Genomic DNA, 20,608 nt, shown 5'->3' on the forward strand with positions numbered 1-20,608 from the left:
ACTGAACCCAAATAAAAGTGATCCAATGTGATGTTGATTGTGATAACAAACCTTATTTTCCCCACACCCAGGACATTTTTGTATTTATTTTTACCACACATTTTACATTTACATATGAGTTCTTTAGCAGACGCTCTTATCCAGAGCGACTTCCAATTATTGCATTCATCTAGGGCCTCCTGAGTGGCACAGCAGTCTAAGGCACTGCATTTCAGTGCTAGAAATGTCACTACAGACCCTGGTTCAACCCAGCAGTGGTGGAAAAAGTACCCAATTGTCATACTTGAGTAAAAGTATAGATACCTTAATAGAAATTTGTAAAAGTAAAAATCACCCAATAGAATACTACTTGTCTTAAAGTATACAGTTCTAAATATACTTAAGTATAAAAAGTAAATGTGATTTCTAAAATATACTTAAGTATCAAAAGTAGAAGTATGAATACTTTTAAATTCCTTCTTTTAAGAAAAGCAGATGGCACCTTTTTCTTTTCTTTTTTAATTTATGCATAGCCAGGGGCACACTCCAACACTCAGACATAATTAACAACAGATGCATTTGTGTTTAGTGAGTTCGTCAGATCAGAGGCAGAAGGGATGAACATGTGTTGTCTTGATAAGAGCGTGAATTGGACCATTTTCTTGTCCTGCTAAGCATTCAAAATGTAAGGAGTACTTTTGGGTGTCAGGTTAAATGTCTGGAGTAAAAAGTACATTATACATACCCAGTAATAATAAAATCATCATTGTTATCTACAATATGTAAACTTAAAACTTACAAAAGGGAAATCATTTATTTTGTTTATGTTATGCAGGGATGCACACATAAACACATGTGCGTGTACCCACACACGTGCGCGTGAGCACAAACACACCTGAAGAATCCTGCTGGGGAGAAGTGGAAGCAAATGGGTCTTCATCCTCAGGCTCAGACAACATTTGTGAAGACACCTGTGTGACTGAGGAGGTGGATGGCTCCTCATCCTGAGGCTCCGAGATAATTTTTGAAGAGGCCTGTGTGGCTGAGGGGGTAATGGCTCCTCATTCTGGCCAGTGCCAGAGGGTGCTCCAAAATATTTCAGAAGTGCCCCTGAATTTGCATTGAAATACAGTATATGAGTCTGACACCCTAAATACATTTGTTGCACAATTAAATATACATGTAATTATGCACAATTTATCAAACATGCAGAATAGGAACCAAATGAACTATTTAACCTCCTTGGCTAATTCTAGACATAAGGCACCCCAAAAGACTCAATATATCCCAAAAGATGCAAAATATTAGAATAATATAGACATATTTTAAGTTAGCCTACAGCATTGGAAATTCCCCTTACTGAGCTCAGGACCTAGTCAATTCAATCACAGAAAACCTTTATGATGTCACCTCAATGAAAGTTAACCAAATCAATAATGTGCTAGTTAGGTTGTAATCGTTTTGCTGCAGGCTACTATCATGATGAAACTGTGTGAAATTATATCCAATGTTATGTAAGCTAGTTGGACAGAAAACGGAATATTGCCGCACTATGTGTAATAACATACCAGGCAACATAGCAACATAGGCTAACAAACATAAGTGTTATACTAGCCTATTTCATTACATGCATAATATTATACTAATAAAGAGATGACATAGCTGCATACCTTTTATCTTTTGTGTGTTTCTCCTCTTCTTCTTTCCTCTTTTTCCCAAACTGGGCACCTGATGCCTTAGACCTTTTCTTATCCGTTTGTGTTGATTTGGCACTCGAGCATCAATACATTACCCATCCCCCAATACTGTCAAACAAGAGTCAAGACTAAATCAATTCACGTTGGTGGTGTGCAGACTGCTTTAATATTATTTTTTAACGATCTTGCACAAACCAGAACAAAAATACAACAATATGTCTGTGAAACAGACATATTCACAGTATTATGAAGCAATTGTGGTTTATTTGGTATCATTTCGTAGTGTGATTGATTTTTTTAATTGAATTAGTACTGTACAAAGTTAGAGGTGTGCTATTTGATAGATTCCCCCGCTCCCCCTACCTCAGGCTTCCAGTGGGGAGAACTGAGGTCAGCCTACACCCGTCCCCCTCCCCCATCTCGTACTTCTGAGTGGGAGACCTTCCCAGGCAGTAGCCTGCCTAGCTCACAAACTAAAATCAGGACGCCCACTACGACAAGGTCAATTGACCCACAGTCCCACACAGTGACATGATATCATTGTTGTGACTTGCAAATGAGCGATAGAAAACCTATCGGGCGGTATTTGTCACTACCATTTTGGGGCAGCATGTAGCCTAGTGGTTAGCGCATTGGACCAGTAACCAAAAGGTTGCTAGATCAAATTCCTGAGCTGACAAGGTAAAACTCTGTCATTCTGCCCCTGAACAAGGCAGTTAACCAACTGTTCCTAGGCCGTCATTGTAAATAAGAATTTGTTCTTAACTGACTTGCCTAGTTAAATAAAATGCTGTTTTTTTGTGCCGCCGCCCCCAGCAAGATGCTGCCCTGAACGGCTGCCCATGTCGCCCGTACCTAAATCCGCCACTGGTGGATAGGACAACCAACCGACGTTCCCTCTAAAGTCTGAACTGCTGCGTGCCCGTGCACGCAGTTGTCCCGAGACTGCGGCGCAGCTCGCACGGCACTGCCACGCAGAAATATTAGGCCACAGAGAGAAACACGAGATTGAATTTCACTCAACTGTCTAGAGCAGTCAATCTCCAAGGCATTTGTAGTCGATCGCCAAACATTTCTGTAAAAAACTTAACGATAATGACTCCACCTTCACCTCTCCTGAGCCCGTCGGGGAGTTGCAGCGATGAGACAATTTCGAAATGAAGGAGAAAAAAAGCCTTGTGTTCCTTTTTTTGTGTCTCGGGTGTTGGTGGTAGATGCACTTGATTCAGCTGCCCTGCGCGCCGGGTATGCGAACTGTTACCATTTTAAATCATTGCATATGTCTAGAGTATAGACTGAGGTACAAACTCTGCATTCCCGGTGGGCCCAGAGAGCAAATTAAGCGCACTGTTGGTTTCCGCGGGCTATCAGCGGGCTCAGATGACCGTGTTTGCAGTAATGTAGCAGGCATAAAAGAAAGCTACAGAAAAATTGATATTGTGACATTTCAAAACGTTCAAAACCATGACTAGGGAGAGGCTGTCAACATGAGTGAGTTCATGTTTGAGTTCATGTGAGTTCATGTTTACGCAACACTTTGTATTCCTATTTTCACTCAGCGCCATAACAAGTACTGCAGAAGTAATAAATGAGTAGGAAAGTGTATCTGTAGGCTTGCGTTGTTGTTATTATTAGCGACTTGGATCTTTTTTAATATCGAGGAATATTTCACGTTCTCTGTTCATATGAGTAATGTTAACAACACGAGACAGAAAAAATGGGGTGCAATTTGAGTTTTGCCATCATCTGGAAGACGATGTCCCTTTTTGGTAGTGAGAGCAGAGGGATGTTGAGAGGCGGACCCACAATCTGCTGCTCTCTCCCTCTGCTGAGACTGGACATCAGATGCAGGCATCATCACCAGCCCAATAAAATAAAAAGCAAATTATTTAAATGTATGCTCAATGTCCCTTTTTGGTAGTGAGAGCAGAGGGATGTTGAGAGGCGGACCCACAATCTGCTGCTCTCTCCCTCTGCTGAGACTGGACATCAGATGCAGGCATCATCACCAGCCCAATAAAATAAAAAGCAAATTATTTAAATGTATGCTCACTCAACTGTGCTTCATCTTTTTTGTCAAGACAGATCTTCCAAAGGTGGGGGAGTGGCAATCTTTACCAAGGATCACTTTCAGTGCTCGTTGTCTCCACCAAGTCTGTCCCCAAACAATTTGATTTGCTGGTTTTAAGCATTAAACTTTCAAATAGCTCTTTGTTGACTGTTGCTGGGTGCTATTGTCCTCCATCAGCACCGGCCTGTACCCTACCTGGCCTAAGCTCTCCCCTGGCACCTTACACTAAGTCTGAATTTGTCCTGCTAGGTGACCTAAACTGGCTATTGTTTAGGCAAATGAGAAATAAGTGCACTCAGGCTATCTGGAAGGCCAAAGTTAGTTACTTTAAGGAGTAGTTCTCTCTCTGTGGGTCTAACCCCAAGAAGTTCTGGAAAATGGTTAAAGACCTGGAGAATAAACCCTCCTCCTCTCAGCTGCCCATGTCCCGTAATGTTGATGATGTGATTGTTACTGACAAGAAGCACATGGCTGAGCTCTTTAATCACCACTTCATTAAGTCAGGATTCCTATTTGACTCAGCCATGCCTCCTTGCCCATCCAACATTTCCTAATCTCCCACCCCTTCTAATGCAACTATCCCCGATGCTTCTCCCTCTTTTTCCCCTGCCCCGCTACAAAGTTTCTCCCCGCAGGCAGTCACTGAGTCCAAGGTGCTAAAGGAGCACCTTAAACTTGACCCCAAAAAAACATCTGGGTCAGATAGTTGAGACCCTTTCTTCTTTAAGGTTGCTGCCCCTATCATCGCCAAGCCTATCTCCAACCTTTTTAACCTGTCTTTCCTTTCTTGGGAGGTTCCCATTGCTTGGAAGGCAGCTACAGTTCGCCCTTTATTCAAAGGTCAAGGGTCAGTTAAGATCAAGCTGATCCTAACTGTTATAGTCCTATTTCTATTTTGCCCTGTTTATCAAAAGTGTTGGAAAAGCTTGTCAATAATCAACTGACTGGCTTTCTTGATGTCTAGAGTATTATCTCGACTATGCAATCTGGTTTCTGTTCAGGTTATGGATGTGTCACTGCAACCTTCAAGGTCCTCAATTCGAGGTCCACCATTGCCCTTGATTCTAAGGAATATTGTGCTGCTATTTTTATTGACTTGGTCAAAGCTTTTGATACAGTAGACCATTCCATTCTTGTGGGCCGGCTAAGGATTATTGGGGTCTCTGAGGGGTCTTTGGCCTGGTTTGCTAACTACCTCTCTCAAAGAGTGCAGTGTATAAAGTCAGAACATCTGCTGTCTCAGCCACTGCCTGTCACCAAAGGAGACAGGGCCCCACGATCCTAGGCCCCACGCTCTTCTCAATTTACATCAACAACATAGCTCAGGCAGTAGGAAGCTCTCTCATCCATTTATATGCAGATGATACAGTCTTATACTCAGCTGGCCCCTCCCCAGATTTTTTGTTAAATGCTCTACAACAAAGCTTTCTTAGTGTCCAACAAGCTTTCTCTACCCTTAACCGTGTTCTGAACACCTCCAAAACAAAGGTAATGTGATTTGGTAAGAAGAATGCCCCTCTTCCCACAGGTGTTAATACTACTTCTGAGGGTTTAGACCTTGAGGTAGTCACCTCATACAAGTACTTGGGAGTATGGCTAGACAGTACACTGTCCTTCTCTCAGCACATATCCAAGCTGCAGGCTAAAGTTAAATCTAGACTTGGTTTCCTCTATCGTAATCACTCCTCTTTCACCCCAGCTGCCAAACTAACCCTGATTCAGATGACCATCCTACCATGCTAGATTACGGAGATATAATTTATAGATCGACAGGTAAGGGTGCTCTCAAGTGGCTAGATGTTCTTTACCATTCGGCCATCAGATTTGCCACCAATGCTCCATGCTCCAAGTCCATTTATTTAAGTGGCCAGAGATTTGCGTGTGTATGTTGGCAGCAGCCTCTCTATGTTAGTGATTGCTGTTTAACAGTCTGATGGCCTTGAGATAGAAGCTGTTTTTCAGTCTCTCTGTCCCAGCTTTGATGCACCTGTACTGACCTCACCTTCTGGATAATAGCGGGGTGAACAGGCAGCAGCTCGGGTGGTTGTTGTCCTTGATGCTCTTTTTGACCTTCCTGTGACATTGTGTGCTGTAAATGTCCTGGAGTGTGTAACGCTCGTCGTTGGAATGAGGTGAGGACCAAAGCGCAGCGTGGTAAGTGTTTATCATTCTATTTATTAAACATAGAACACTAAACAAAATAACAAAGGAGAATGCAACGCAACAGTTCTGCAAGGTGAACTCCACTGCACAGAAAATAATCACCCACAAAACACAATGAAAAACAGGCTACCTAAATATGGCTCCCAATCAGAAACAACGACTGACACCTGCCTCTGATTGAGAACCATACTAGGCCAAACACATAGAAAAGGACAATAGAACAAAACATAGAAAAAACAACATAGAATGCCCACCCCAACTCACGCCCTGAGGAAGGAAGGAACTAAGGTCAGAACGTGACAGAGGGCAGGTAGTTTGCCCCCGGTGATGCATTGTGCAGACCGCACTACCCTCTAGAGAGCCTTGTGGTTGAGGGCAGTGAAATTGCCGTACCAGGCGGTGATACAGTCTGACAAGATGCTCTCGATTGTGCATCTGTAAAAGTTTATGAGTGTTTTAGATGACTAGCCAAATTTCTTCAGCCTCCTGAGGTTGAAGAGGCGCTGCTTCGCCTTCTTAACCACGCTGTCTGTGTGGGTGTACCATTTCAGTATGTCCGTGATGTGTATGCTGAGGAACTTAAAACTTTCCACCTTCTCCACCACTGTCCCATCGATGTGGAGGAGGGGGTGCTCCCTCTGCTGTTTCCTGATGTCCACGATCATCTTCTTTGTTTTGTTGACGTTGAGTGAGAGGTTATTTTCCTGACACCACACTCCGAGGGCCCTCACCTCCTCCCTGTAGGCCATCTCGTCGTTGTTGGTAATCAGGCCTACCACTGTAGTGTCGTCTGCAAACTTGATGATTGAGTTGGAAGCGTGCATGGCCACGCAGTCATGGGTGAAGAGGGAGTACAGGAGAGGGCTGAGAACGCACCCTTGTGGGGCCCCAGTGTTGAGAATCAGCGGGGTGGAGATGTTGTTTCTTACCTTCACCACCTGAGGGCGGCCCGTCAGAAAGTCCAGGACCCAGTTGCACAGTGCGGGGTCAAGACCCAGGGTCTCGAGCTTAATGACGAGTTTGGAAGGTACTATGGCGTTAAATGCTGAGCTGTAGTCAATGAACAACATTCTTACATTGGTATTGCTCTTGTCCAGATGGGATAGGGCAGTGTGATGGCGATTGCATCGTCAGTGGACTTATTGGGGCGGTAAGCAAATTGGAGTGGGTCTAGGGTATCAGGTAGGGTGGAGGTGATATGATCCTTGACGAGTCTCTCAAAGAACTTCATGACGACAGAAGTGAGTGCAATGGGGCGATAGTCATTTAGTTCAGTTACCTTAGCTTTCTTGGTAACAGGAACAATGGTGGCCATCTTGAAGCATGTGGGGACAACACACTGGGATAGGGATTGGTTGAATATGTCCGTAAACACACCAGCCAGCTGATCTGCGCATGCTCTGAGGACGCGGCTAGGGATGCCATCTGGGCCGGCAGCCTTACGAGGGTTAACACGTTTAAATGTTTTACTGACGTTGGTCATGGAGAAGGAGAGCCCACAGGCTAAGGTAGCAGGCCGTGTCAGTGGCACTGTATTTGTCACGACTTCCGCCGAAGTTGGCTCCCCTGCCTGTTCGGGCGGTGCTCGGCAGTCGTCGTCACCGGCCTACTAGCCGCCACCGATCCCTTTTTCTTTGTCTGTTGGTTGTGTCTTATTAGTTTCACCTGTGTCCTGTTGTATGTGTTTGATGAGCGTCCTTATTTATAGTATGTGTCCCCGCCCTTGTTTTGTGCAGGATTGTTTTGTGTTACATGTGTTGTTAAGGTAGAGGTGTTTATGTTCTGGACCTGCACCCTGTGTTTTGGGTGGTCCAATTTATTTAACCGCGCCCTGTGTTTGGGCTTGTGGTGTTTTGTGTGCCGTATTAAAGTGTACCTTTTTTCCCTGTGGAACTCTCTGCGCCTGATTCCTTCCTCACCCGCCTAGTCCCGCGTGACAGTATTGTCCTCAAAGTGAGCAAATAAGTTGTTTAATTTGTCTGGGAGCAAGACGTCGATGTCCGCGACGGGGCTGGTTTTCTTTTTGTAATCTGTGATTGACTGTAGACCCTGCCACATTCGTCTTTTGTTTGAGCCATTGAATTGCGACTCTACTTTGTCTCTATACTGACGCTTTGCTTGTTTGATTGCCTTGTGGAGGAAATAGCTGCACTGTTTGTATTCGGTCATGTTTCCTTGCCATGTCGTCTTGCCATGATTAAAAGCTGTGTTTCACTCTTTCAGTTTTGCGCGAATGCTGCCATCAATCCACAGTTTCTGGTTAGGGAAGGTTGTAATAGTCACAGAGGGTACGACATCTCCGATGGACTTGCTAATTAACTCGCTCACCGAATCAGTGTATACATCATTGTTGTTGTCTGAGGCTATCCGGAACATATCCCAGTCCACGTGATCGAAGCAATCTTGAAGCGTGGAATCCGATTGGTCAGACCAACGTTGTATTGACCTGAGCACGGGTGTTTCCTATTTTAGTTTCTGTCTATAGGCTGGAAGCAACAAAATGGAGTCATGGTCAGACTTGCCGAATGCAGTGCGGGGCAGGGCTTTGTATGCATCGCGCAAGTTCGAGTAGCATTGATCCAGAATACTAACAGCTCGCGTCGCGCATTCGATATGCTGATAGAATTGAGGAATTATTGTTCTTAGGTTAGCTTTGTTAAAATCCCCAGCTACAATAAATGCAGCCTCAGGATGTATGGTTTCCAGTTTACATAGAGTCCAGTGAAGTTCTATCAGGGCCGACTAGGGATCTGCTTGGGGGTGGGGATATACACGGCTGTGACTATAATCGAAGAGAATTCTCTTTAATCCGGTCGGCATTTGAATTTAAGGAATTTTAGGTCAGGTGAACAAAAGGACTCGAGTTCCTGTATGTTGTTGTGATTATACCATGAGTCTTTAATCATAAGGTATACACCCCCGCCCTTCTTCATACCAGAGAGATGTTTGTTTCTGTCGGGGAGATGCATGAAGAAACCGGGTGGCTGTACCGACTCTGACAACATATCCCGAGTGAGCCATGTTTCCGTGAAATAGAGAATGTTACAATCTCTGATGTCCCTCTGGAAGGCAACTTGTGCCCTAATTTCATCCACCTTGTTATCTAGAGATTGGACATTGGCTAGTAATATGCTCGGAAGCGTTGGATGGTGTGCTCGCCTTCTGAGTCTGACCAGTAGGCCGCTCAGTCTGCCTCTCCTGCGGCAACCGCATTGTTTTGGGTCGGCCTCTGGGATAAGATCGCATGTCCAGGGTGGAGGTCCGAACAAAGGATCCGCTTCGGGAAAGTCGTATTCCTGGTCGTAATTATGGTAAGTTGACATCGCTTTTATATCCAATAGTTCTTTCCGGCTGTATGTAATAACACTTGAGATTTTCTGGGCTAACAATGTAAGAAATAATACATAAAAAACAAATAACTGCATGGTTTTCTAATGGACCTGATGCGAGGCGACCATCTCTGTCGGCGCCATTTTTGTGCTGCTACAATGTTGTGTTGCTACCATGTTGTTGTTATGTTGTGTTGATACCATGCTGTGCTGTTGTCTTAGGTCTCTCTTTATGTAGTGTTGTGTTGTGTTGTCTCTCTTCTTGTGATGTGTGTTCTGTCCTATATTTATATTGTATTTATTTTTAATCCCAGGGCCTCGTCCCCGCAGGAGGCCTTTTGCCTTTTGGTAAGTGGTCATTGTAAATAAGAATTTGTTCCCGTGTGGCTCAGTTGGTCCCGTGTGGCTCAGTTGGTAGAGCATGGCGCTTGCAACGCCAGGGTTGTGGGTTCATTCCCCACGGGGGGACCAGGATGAATATGTATGAACTTTCCAATTTGTAAGTCGCTCTGGATAAGAGCGTCTGCTAAATGACGTAAATGTAAATGTTGTTTTTAACTGACTTGCCTAGTTAAATAAAGGTTAAATAAAAAAATATATAATAAAAATCATGAGTAATACAACAACAGATCTACTATCGGTGTGATCATATAGCCTATCTCAAATTTTGAAATATAATTTACAAAAATGTCCTGAACAACAATGCATTGGCAGGGCAATTCAAGCAAAGCCAATATGCAGTGATAATGTATTGGGCCTATAGCTTACTGCACAAACCTCATTGCTACAGTACTGTTTTTAATTGGTTAATGTTGCATAGGCTTATGCTTTTTAAGTCTGAGTGGTAGATCTCAGCTTGCATTTTGACTCAAAGTGATCTTGACTCAGAAAAGGTTGGTGACCACTGTTCTAGAGTTTTCCCTGTTAACACTATCAACGTGTCCCTTTACTGTGACAATTGTGATCAAATCAGTGCAATATTAGCCACTTTCAATGCAACATACCGAAACAAAACAAACTATGTAAGAGATTTTGTTGTAGGCAGAACACTTTGGAGTAGGATTCTATTGCATTGACATGCACTACTCAGCCCGTACTCTACACAGACCGGTGTGGTATAAACAATCAGAGCTGCAGTAGGCTTATATGCAAATAGACCATTGCCATATATGGATCTGTGCCATTTACTTTTAACTGGACTGTGTTTACAGCACGAGCGTTGGTGAGTAGATAAACTTGTTTTGAGATCAAAGCGAGAGCTACATGTAGCCAAGCGTGCACATTTTGTTCATATCGTTTGCTAGTTAGTGAGTTATTAGCCCAGTTATAAATTATCTGTAGTAAGTAATAGGGGAGTGATTGCTTCCTACAAGAGTACAAAACGTATCTATTTCTAGACATCTTTGAAAAGTGAGTCAGGTAAATATTTTTTTTGTCTAAAAGGGGCAGGGTTGTATTTTGAGACAGGCTTGAATAAGCTAATTAGCCAATAGGCAGGGGGTAGCATAATTTGTCTGATTCTCTGTAATAATGATATAGGAATAATAATGCATTTTATTTTGTAAAGTGGTATCTTGCATCAAACAACACAACAACATTTTCAGTCACCTCCTTGTCTGAATGACAAGTGGATAAACAGGTTAATGTTAAGCCCTGCATGTTTTTTTCTCTACAAAAGTGTCATGGAAAGTAGACCTACATTGAACACCACATATTGGCTGCTAGAACAGCTATTTTCATGTTAAAATGTTATGGGATGCATTTTCTCCATTGTTTTTGATGGTAGCCTACATGGCCACTGTTAAAACTGTAATTTAAAGTGGGTACAGCCTTATTGTTCACAGTAAACGCACGCTGGAAGTTGGCACAGAATTTTCACAATGTTCAAGTTTATGCTCAGCAGACCTGAAATTTGCTCAGTGCTGAAAAAAACAAGAGGGAACATTGTAAGCAACCGTATTGCTTAGGTAGGAATGTCTGTCACAAGTGCTTGGGAGGATAGGTCATGGGTAGAAGCTTTTGTAATATTAACATCGGATTTGACATTTTGTAGCAGGTTAGGAGAACTCCCATTGAATTGAGTGTCATTTCTACTGTATGTAATTTTCAATTGGAGATTACATTAAGTACCGAGCCTGAACAGTTTGATACAACATCTTAGTTGATGACTAGAGATGGTTAGGAGAATTAACATAGCAGGTTAGAATAATTATGTTAATGTTAGGAAAAGGGCTAGGGTTAGCTAAAATGCAACAACACAAAAAACCTTTTGATGTTCATTTGACAAAGTTGGATTCATGACCGGGAGGGAGGGTAGGGGGCTAAGCAGGGGATGATTTGGGATCAAAACAAAGATTTTTATAACTAGCCCAAGATACAAAACTGAGGTATAATATTAACTGTTGCTTCCACTGGGTTGTTTCAAAAGGGAGCAAATTAATCATAGTGGGCAGAACAAGCAAAGTGTTGAGCAGAGCCAAGCACGAACTAGCAAAATCCTATTGGCGCGTTCTAGCATGTGTTTGCATATTTCCGTTAAGGAACTCCTACTCTTTGAAGTCTGCATGTGCAATAACTCAATTCGCCCTTGCACTCCTTCTAAAGAACACTTTTTTTTTTTTTACTTTCGCAAAGGGTAAAATCTACAAAACGTAGTCCACTCTGTTCGTAACAGATTATAATTTTGGGAACAAAAAACTGTATTGAGATCAAATGTTTTATTGATGAGAAAATTAGCAGAATGTCGGCCAAAATCCATCTCGCTCTATCTTCTCCCACTGCCGGCCACTGGGCATCCTCTCATCACCATATTCGGTGGTGAGTGGAAATGCCTTCTTCTTCTTGTGAATTTCCGGGAAAGACTAGATGCTTTTGGCATATTGCCGCCTTTTATAGTTCGGAATGTGCATTCTACATTGTGACAAAAATAAATAAATTAATACAGGGCAAAGGGGAATGGGAAAAACTTAATTGCCACACCATCTTACCCTGTACCTATACGCTTTCCCCAAAAACCCACCACCCCATTCCACTACTTTGGCCCTAAACGATCCTACAACAACCCCTTTTCTCAAAACCTCCTGTAGATCTTCTGCACTAAAATCTCTCACACCATAATATTTCTCTACCTCTGCAACTACCACATCTAACTTCTGTGATTTCCGCTCCAACAGTGCCGTGCAGTGGATCACAATGGCTATAAAAGCAAGAAATCCAACTTTACTCTAATTCATCCTCTCTGGCTCTCTCTCTTCAGGCCTACTCACTGTGGGCCTCCCAGTCGACTCACTCACCCTTGGGCTATCCTCTACTCTCTTCACTTCCTCAGCATTGGAAACGTTCTTCCCCAATCACACTCTGGCAATCTCCACCTGTCTCTCTCACAGGGCACTTCAGATCCCCAGCTGCATGGGCACCCCCACAGGTGACACACAGTGCTTTCTCTATCCCAACTGTACACTCCCTCTGACTGTGCCCTCCTGCACATTTCTCACATTGTGGGATCTCCCTTCTACACACTGCTGCAACATGTCCGAATCCTTAGCACCTAAAGCACCGAAGCGGGTTCGAAACAAAGGCCCTCACAGAATAGCAAATATAACCTTACCCGACCTTATCAGGAAGAAACTCTGTATCAAAGCTCAACAAGACAAACAGGGTATTCTCAGTCTTGCCATTTCCACCGGATCTACGTCCCACCAAACGGCGAGCGTCACAAACACTATAAGAAGTATTACTTGGTTTGAAATCAGGAGATGTAGGTATGTACACCTTGAACAAAGTTGTAAACTCAGGAGACGAATCTCTGATCTTAACAGCGCCATTCTTACGCTTTCACGTCATCGAACCTCCTTCGTCTGTCTCTGTTCTCTTTCCTCAAATCTGTATCCCACCAAAGATTATGGATAAACTGACAAGATACATGTCTCTCCGCCCTAACAACTAGAGTCGTTGTCCACAAAGCGGTGGGCTGTCTAGCTATCCTTTCATTGGATTGGTGGATACGTCTCATTATTGCAATCCTTTTTTAAATATTCGATGAGGGTTGTTGACGTGAACCGCCTGTATTCAATGGAGGGAGATGCTATGCTACTAGCCTCATGCCATAAATATGCATAGCCATCTTGAGACAACTCTAATATAAAGTGTTTTTCCTCAAATTTGTCGGGATGTCACATGTCCTACTTATATTAGTACACTTGTAACAACTTAAGCATTACGAAACTTCTATTTGATCAGATAAACCTCATGAAGCAAATAAGACACTATTTGGGGACCAAATTCGACTCATTGACCTCCATACTAAACCTCTTTGCTTGGTGTGCGAAACAATGAAAAAACGTCACCTGCTGGAGGGAGACAGATTTTCCGCCGAGTTGGGTCTCTCTTCCTCTCTGATCCCTCTCATGTCTACGCCACCAAGTGGAAATGCTAACCGGATGCTTCAGATTCATACATCCGGTGAAACATCTGGCTCATTGTTTTATTTGTGATCAAAGTGCAGACTGGCCGATGACGTTACGACGACATACGGAAGCAGAAACACAGGTTGAAACTAAAGACAGTACAGTCACATATCGAACAATGAGCCAGATATTTCACCAGACCTTTAGGTGTGAAGCATCCGGGTATCCACTCACTGCCACATATGGTGATGATAGGAAGCCAAGTGGCCGGCAGTGGGAGGAGATGGATTTTGGCAGACGTTGTGCTAATTTTCTCATCGATAAAACATTTGATTTCAATACAGTTTTCTGTTCCCAAAACTACAATCTGCTACGAACAGAGTGGACTAAGTTCTGTAGATTTTACCCTTTGCCACATTTTTTTTTAAATTGCGTTGTTTGGAAGGAGTGCAAGGGCGATTTGAGTTTTTGAACACGCGCACGTCACAGAGTAGGAGTTCCCTAAACAGAAATATGCTAGAACGCGACAATGGGAACTCGCTAGCTCGTGCTTGGCTCTGCCCCCCTCCTTGCTTGTTCTGCCCACTGTGACTAATTTGTCACGTTGGATACGACAAGCTGTGTTGTATCTGTGGTACAGTGTGTTGAAACTGAATTAAACATCGAATCATATGAGCAAAGGCAGCTTCAAAATAATTTATGATTGCGCCGTCCGCAACAACACTGAAATATTCCTATACGATTCAGTAATTATTTAAAAAAGCATAGCAGCGGGATTTCTGTATTTCCTGGTTACTGCAGCATTATCAGTGTGTATACAGGCCTGTACTGTGTTGACTATCTGGTTATGATACGAGTGCGACGAAACTGGGTTGGGCCGATTCGAATAGCACTTACCCTTTTAGGATTTCCATTTTGCCTCTGCACCTCGGGAATCAGGTATGGAATCATTCTGAAGTAATTTTGGAGACCTATGATCATTCTATTCGTATCATTGCGTAGTTATCTGTTCTTTTCACCTTCTGCCTTTTTCTCTGCATTGTAGCTACTCCCTGTTTTATGTTACTATTGTCATAGATTGCTAAGATTACTTAAAATGTTACTTTTAGATATTAAATCTCTCTCTCTCTTCCCAGGCCTCTCACCTCATTCTCTTCTTACCAGTTTTCTGCCAGAGTTAGTAAAAGCTTCAGTACCAGTGGCTGTAGTCTGTGTGTGCTACCGCCCAGTGTCTTCACTATGCCCTGCTCGGCCCCTCACAACAAGGCCAGATGCCCAAAGTACCCCGGCTCAGAGACACAGCGGTTCCCAGTGCCTGATGACAAAGTTGACTGGAATACTGATTGGCCCCAGTACAGACCAGTGAGCTACACTGCCCCATCTGTACTCATCAAGCCTGTATGGGCCGATCAGGACATCAGGTGAGAGAGAGAGAGAGAGAGAGAGGGTTTCAAATTCATTTTGTCATCTGTTTTACTGACATGTGATTATAACTGATTAGTTCATTATTGATGATTATTAAGTATTTTTACAATGTTGTATTATTTCACAGGTCTTTCTCCCCGCGGTTTAACGCTCTGGATGGCAATGTGGACAGGCGGAGTCACGAGGGAGACTACAGAGTGGAGCAAGGCATGCCACTGTGAGCCTTCATCCAACACAGTTCTACAATGGTGACCCTCAGCAAGATGACATCATAATACACAACTACCTACTTACAGACAACATCAACTGCATTCAAATATGCCAAGCATGCCATTTGTTGTCTCAAATTGTGGAAATCCCCAAGAAAATCATTCTTAGCAGATTTGAATTCTGTTGAAGCTGATGTCATCTTGCTGAGTGTATCTTTAAAATCTCCAACTGCAACTGTGGCAAATGTGTGACCCTATTCAAGCATTGCCTAGCCAATGATAAGCTAGCATTCTGCAGCATGTTACTAAGTAGTGTTTTGCTACAGAGTTCTACATGTATATGACCTCATATCAATTTTAAATAATTGTATGTGTAGCAATTCCTCATACGTAAACTAACTCTTGTCCTCCTGTAGAAATCCTCGAGGTCGCACTGGTTTGACTGGGAGAGGTTTGCTGGGACGGTGGGGACCCAATCACGCAGCAGATCCCATTGTTACCAGGTAACTTTCCCACTTTATTCCATCATCTCTTAAAGTATGCATTTACTCTTCAGATAACTTAACCCTAACCTTCCCACAAAATCTCTTTAAAGTCAAACCAACTCCTGTGCCCAATGTTGGTCACCCCTACCCCCTAGGCAAGAGATAGAGATGAAGTCGGAAGTTTACATACACCTTAGCCAAATAGATTTAAACTCAGTTTTTCACAATTCCTGACATTTAACCCTAGTAACAATTCACTGTCTTAGGTCAGTTAGGATCACCACTTTATTTTAAGAATGTGAAATGTCAGAATAATAGTAGAGATAATGATTTATTTCAGCTTTTATTTCTTTCATCACATTTCCAGTGGGTCAGAGGTTTACATACACTCAATTAGTATTTGGTAGCATTGCCTTTAAATTGTTTACCTTGGGTCAAACGTTTTGGGTAGCCTTCCACAAGCTTCCCACAATAAGTTGGGTGAATTTTGTCCCATTCCTCCTGACAGAGCTGGTGTAACTGAGTCAGGTTTGTAGTCCTCCTTGCTCACACGCTTTTTCACTTCTGCCCACAAATTTTCTATGGGATTGAAGTCAGGGCTTTGTGATGGCCACTCCAATACCTTGACTTTGTTGTCCTTAAGCCATTTTGCCACAACTTTGGAAGTATGCTTAGGGTCATTGTCCATTTGGAAGACCCATTTGCGACCAACCTTTAACTTCCTGACTGATGTCTTAAGATGTTGCTTCAATATATCCACATAATTGTCCTCCCTCATGATGCCATCTATTTTGTGAAGTGCACCAGTCCCTCCTGCATCAAACCACCCCCACAACATGATGCTGCCACCCCGGTGCTTCACGGTTGGGATGGTGTTCTTCGGCTTGCAAGCCTCCCCCTTTTTCCTCCAAACATAACAATGGTCATTATGGCCAAAGAATTATATTTTTGTTTCATCAGACCAGAGGACATTTCTCCAAAGTGTACGACCTTTGTCCCCATGTGCAGTTGCAAAGCGTAGTCTGCCTTTTTTTATGGCGGTTTTGGAGCAGTGGCTTCTTCCTTGCTGAGCGGCCTTTCAGGTTATGTCGATATAGGACTCGTTTTACTGTGGATATAGATACTTTTGTACCCGTTTCCTCCAGCATCTTCAGAAGGTCCTTTGCTGTTGTTCTGGGATTGATTTGCACTTTTTGCACCAAAGTACGTTCATCTCTAGGAGACAGAACGCGTCTCCTTCCTGCACGGTATGACGGCTGCGTGGTCCCATGGTGTTTATACTTGCGTACTATTGTTTGTACAGATGAACGTGGTACCTTCGGACGTTTGGAAATTGCTCCCAAGGATGAACCAAATTTGTCGAGGTCTCCATTTTTTTTTCTGAGGTCTTGGCTGATTTCTTTTGATTTTCCCATGATGTCAAGCAAAGAGGCACTGGGTTTGAAGGTAGGCCTTGAAATTCATCCACAGGTACACCTCCAATTGACTCTAATTATGTCAATTAGCTTATCAGAAGCTTCTAAAGCCATAACATCATCTTCTGGAAGCTGTTTAAAGGAACAGTCAACTTAGTGTATGTAAACTTCTGACCCACTTGAATTGTGATACAGTGAATTATAAGTGAAATAATCTGTCTGTAAACAATTGTTGTAAAAATTACTTCTATCATGCACTTAGTAGATGTCCTAACCGACTTGCCAAAACTATAGTTTTTTAACAAGAAATTTGTGGAGTGGTTGAAAAACAAGTTTTAATGACTCCAACCTAAGTGTATGTAAACTTCCGACTTCAACTGTTCATCTCTCTCAGAAGTGCCTATGACCCTCAAACTCAACTCTGGACCTCGAAGCCAGTGCCACTGAATTTTTTCATTGTTCCCCTCTAATCAGGTGTGTGCAATTAATGATTTAGACCAGGGACACCGGGTGTGTAATTAATTATCAGGTAGAACAAAAAAACAGAAGACTCCGGACCTCGTAGGGTAAGAGTTGAATACCCCTGGCCTATGGAGTTAGGGGTAGATTTGCGTACTGTAGTTTCCGTGGTTTAACCTGTCGCTACTGGATGTGTCACCGCCCTACAGGTGGAAGAGAGACTCAGCTGGACAGCAAGTGTCGCACCCAGTGTCCAAACTGCCAGTTTTGCAGTTTGTGTCCATCAAGAGGAGAGACTGTGGGGAATGGGCCATCCCAGGGGTGAGGGGGATTTTTTAAACTCCTTCCTTCTTCCCTCCTCTGTCTAACCCTCATCCTCCACATACCACACCCGTTCTGCCAGTCACATTCTGTTATAGGTCCCCAAAGCACACACATCCCTGGGTCACTCGTCTTTTCAGTTCGCTGCAGCTAGCGACTGGAACGAGCTGCAACAAACACTGAAACTGCAGTTTTATCTCCATCTCTTCATTCAAAGACTCAATCATGGACACTCTTACTGACTGCTGTGGCTGATTCGCGTGATGTATTGTTGTCTCCACCTTTTTGTGCTGTTGTCTGTGCCATAATGTTTGTACTATGTTTTGTGCTGCTGCCATGTTGTGTTCCTACCATGTTGTCATGTTGTGTTCCTACCATGATGTGTTGTCATGTTTGCTGCCATGCTATGTTGTTGTCTTAGGTCTATCTTTATGTTGTGGTGTCTCTCTTGTCCTGATGTGTGTTTTGTCCTGTAGTATTTTTATTTTATTTTTTTAAATCCCAGCCCGTCCCCACAGGAGGCCTTTTGGTAGGCCGTCATTGTAAATAAGAATTTGTTCTTAACCGACTTGCCTAGTTAAATAAAGGTAACAAATAATTATTCATAATAATACAAAAAAAAAGCTCTTTCCTCCTCTCTCACCTGCTTTTCCCTCCTCTTGCTCACCTGCTCTGAACATCTGTATCATCTTGGCCACCTCACTGTATTCTTATGGACGATGACGTGTGTTTGAGTGTGTAGGGTATGGTAGACCCGGGGGAGCTGGTGTCCCTCACCCTGCAGCGTGAGTTCTCTGAGGAGGCTCTGAATTCCCTGGCAGCTTCCCCCCAGGACAGAGAGCGGATCCACGAGCGCATCACTCAGCTGTTCAACTCGCCGGGTCTGGAGGTCAGCAAGCTAGAAAGAATTTATCATCATATATTTATTTTCATTTTGTATTTGTTTGTGTAGTTGACATAAAACACTTGTTTTCTTTCTCTCTCTCTGTCCCTCATCTACTTCTCAGGTTTATAAGGGCTATGTAGATGACCCAAGAAATAATGACAACTCTTGGATGGAAACGGTTGCTGTCAACTTCCATGATGATACAGGTAAATCAATGATTACTCTTATGATATTATAGACACTGATAAACAACAAGTTAAGGCAGTCTTATCTATGCAGGAAAAATGTTGACAAAATTCAATGAAAACAATAAGGATTTGGCTATTCTCACAGCAGGATAGCATGCAACATGTTTCCTTATCCTTTACATTTTTCCCCATTCTGCATTTTATTTGTACACACATTGCAGTTCTCTGAAATGTAGATTTTTGCTCTGGTTACCTAGGTAACAGTGTGAGCGAGCTCCCATTGGAAGCGGGCGATGATGCCGGGCAAGTCCACTGGATCGACCTTGACTCCGTCCTATCCCTCTATGCAAGCCACTCCCAGTTCTTGGAGGTGGTCGCCAAGGAGAGGCATGCTCACTGGTAACCAAGGAAACTGTCCTCACGTTCAAGAGGATTGGCCGGAGCAAGGCCCTGCAGCATTATCACTGTTTTGGCATCATGGCCTTGATCAGGGAGTAACGAAACAATGAGAGCATGTCTTCTTTTGAACAAATCATGTTCCCATCAGCCCTGATTAAAGAGGGAGTGGTTACAGAGTAACCACATACCACATAGTAAACAGTGAAAAGCAATAGGTAATATACATTCTAAATATATATACACTATCAAAATGCAAATTAAGGTTAGAAGCAGTAGAAAGGTCTAAGTAGTTATGGGCTTTTTATTTTTATTTCACCATTATTTAACCAGGTAGGCCAGTTGAGAACAAGTTCTCATTTACAACTGTGACCTGGACAAGATAAAGCAAAGCAGTGCGACACAAACAACAACAGAGTTACACATGGGATAAACAAACGTACAGTCAATAACACAATAGAACAATCTATGTACGGTGTGTGCAAATGTAGTAAGATTAGGGAGGTAAGGCAATAAATAGGCCATAGAGGCGAAATAATTACAATTTAGCATTAACACTGGAGCGATAGATGTGCAGATGATGATGTGCAAGTAGAGATACTGGGGTGCAAAAGAGCAACAACAACAAAAGATTAACAATTGAATATGGAAGGACAAAAAAATATAGAGTGAGAAGAGCCATACTACAAAGCTCACTAGATGGCAGCAAATATGGAGCACAAAAGATAAAACATAGAAAAGGGTAATAGGGCAAAAAACACACCACAAAGTAGTTATAGCAAACTATAGACCCTACAGAAATGGTGAGAAATAAATTTGTGTCCTTCCATATTCAAGGCAAGAACCACTTAGACCTCTACTGCTTCTAACCTTAATATGCGGTTTGATATATCTATTTAGAATGTATATTACCTATTGCTGTTTCCTATGTGGTGTCCACCAATGACCAATCTGTAACCACTCCCTCTGTAATCAGGGCAGATGGGACCCTGGTTTGCTCAAAAGAAGACATGCTCTCATTGTTTCTTTGTTACTCCTTGACCAAGGCCATGATGCCGAAACGCGTCTGAGTTTAGCTTTTGCTTCAATTAAAAATGCCATAATCAAAAATAAAGGCATTTTAAACAATATCAGTCTATTTTGTTTGTGATGAAGCCAAGTGTTATGTAAAGACATATC

At 42.9% G+C, this 20,608-nt stretch overlaps 1 protein-coding gene across 1 annotated transcript; it reads left to right on the top strand.

Annotated features, from left to right (window-relative positions):
* The first annotated feature begins 13,933 nt into the window (after positions 1-13,933).
* nudt9 (nudix (nucleoside diphosphate linked moiety X)-type motif 9) lies at positions 13,934-20,557 on the top strand. Its single transcript, XM_055942014.1, has 8 exons — positions 13,934-14,584; positions 14,782-15,066; positions 15,198-15,287; positions 15,696-15,782; positions 17,848-17,959; positions 18,702-18,848; positions 18,967-19,051; positions 19,291-20,557. The coding sequence occupies exons 1-8, from the start codon at positions 14,493-14,495 to the stop codon at positions 19,434-19,436; spliced, it is 1,044 nt and encodes a 347-aa protein (XP_055797989.1). The 5' UTR covers positions 13,934-14,492; the 3' UTR covers positions 19,437-20,557.
* Positions 20,558-20,608: the final 51 nt, after the last annotated feature.

The sequence above is a fragment of the Salvelinus fontinalis genome, chromosome 2, assembly GCF_029448725.1.
Source record: "Salvelinus fontinalis isolate EN_2023a chromosome 2, ASM2944872v1, whole genome shotgun sequence".
Classification (NCBI taxonomy): Eukaryota; Metazoa; Chordata; class Actinopteri; order Salmoniformes; family Salmonidae; genus Salvelinus; species Salvelinus fontinalis.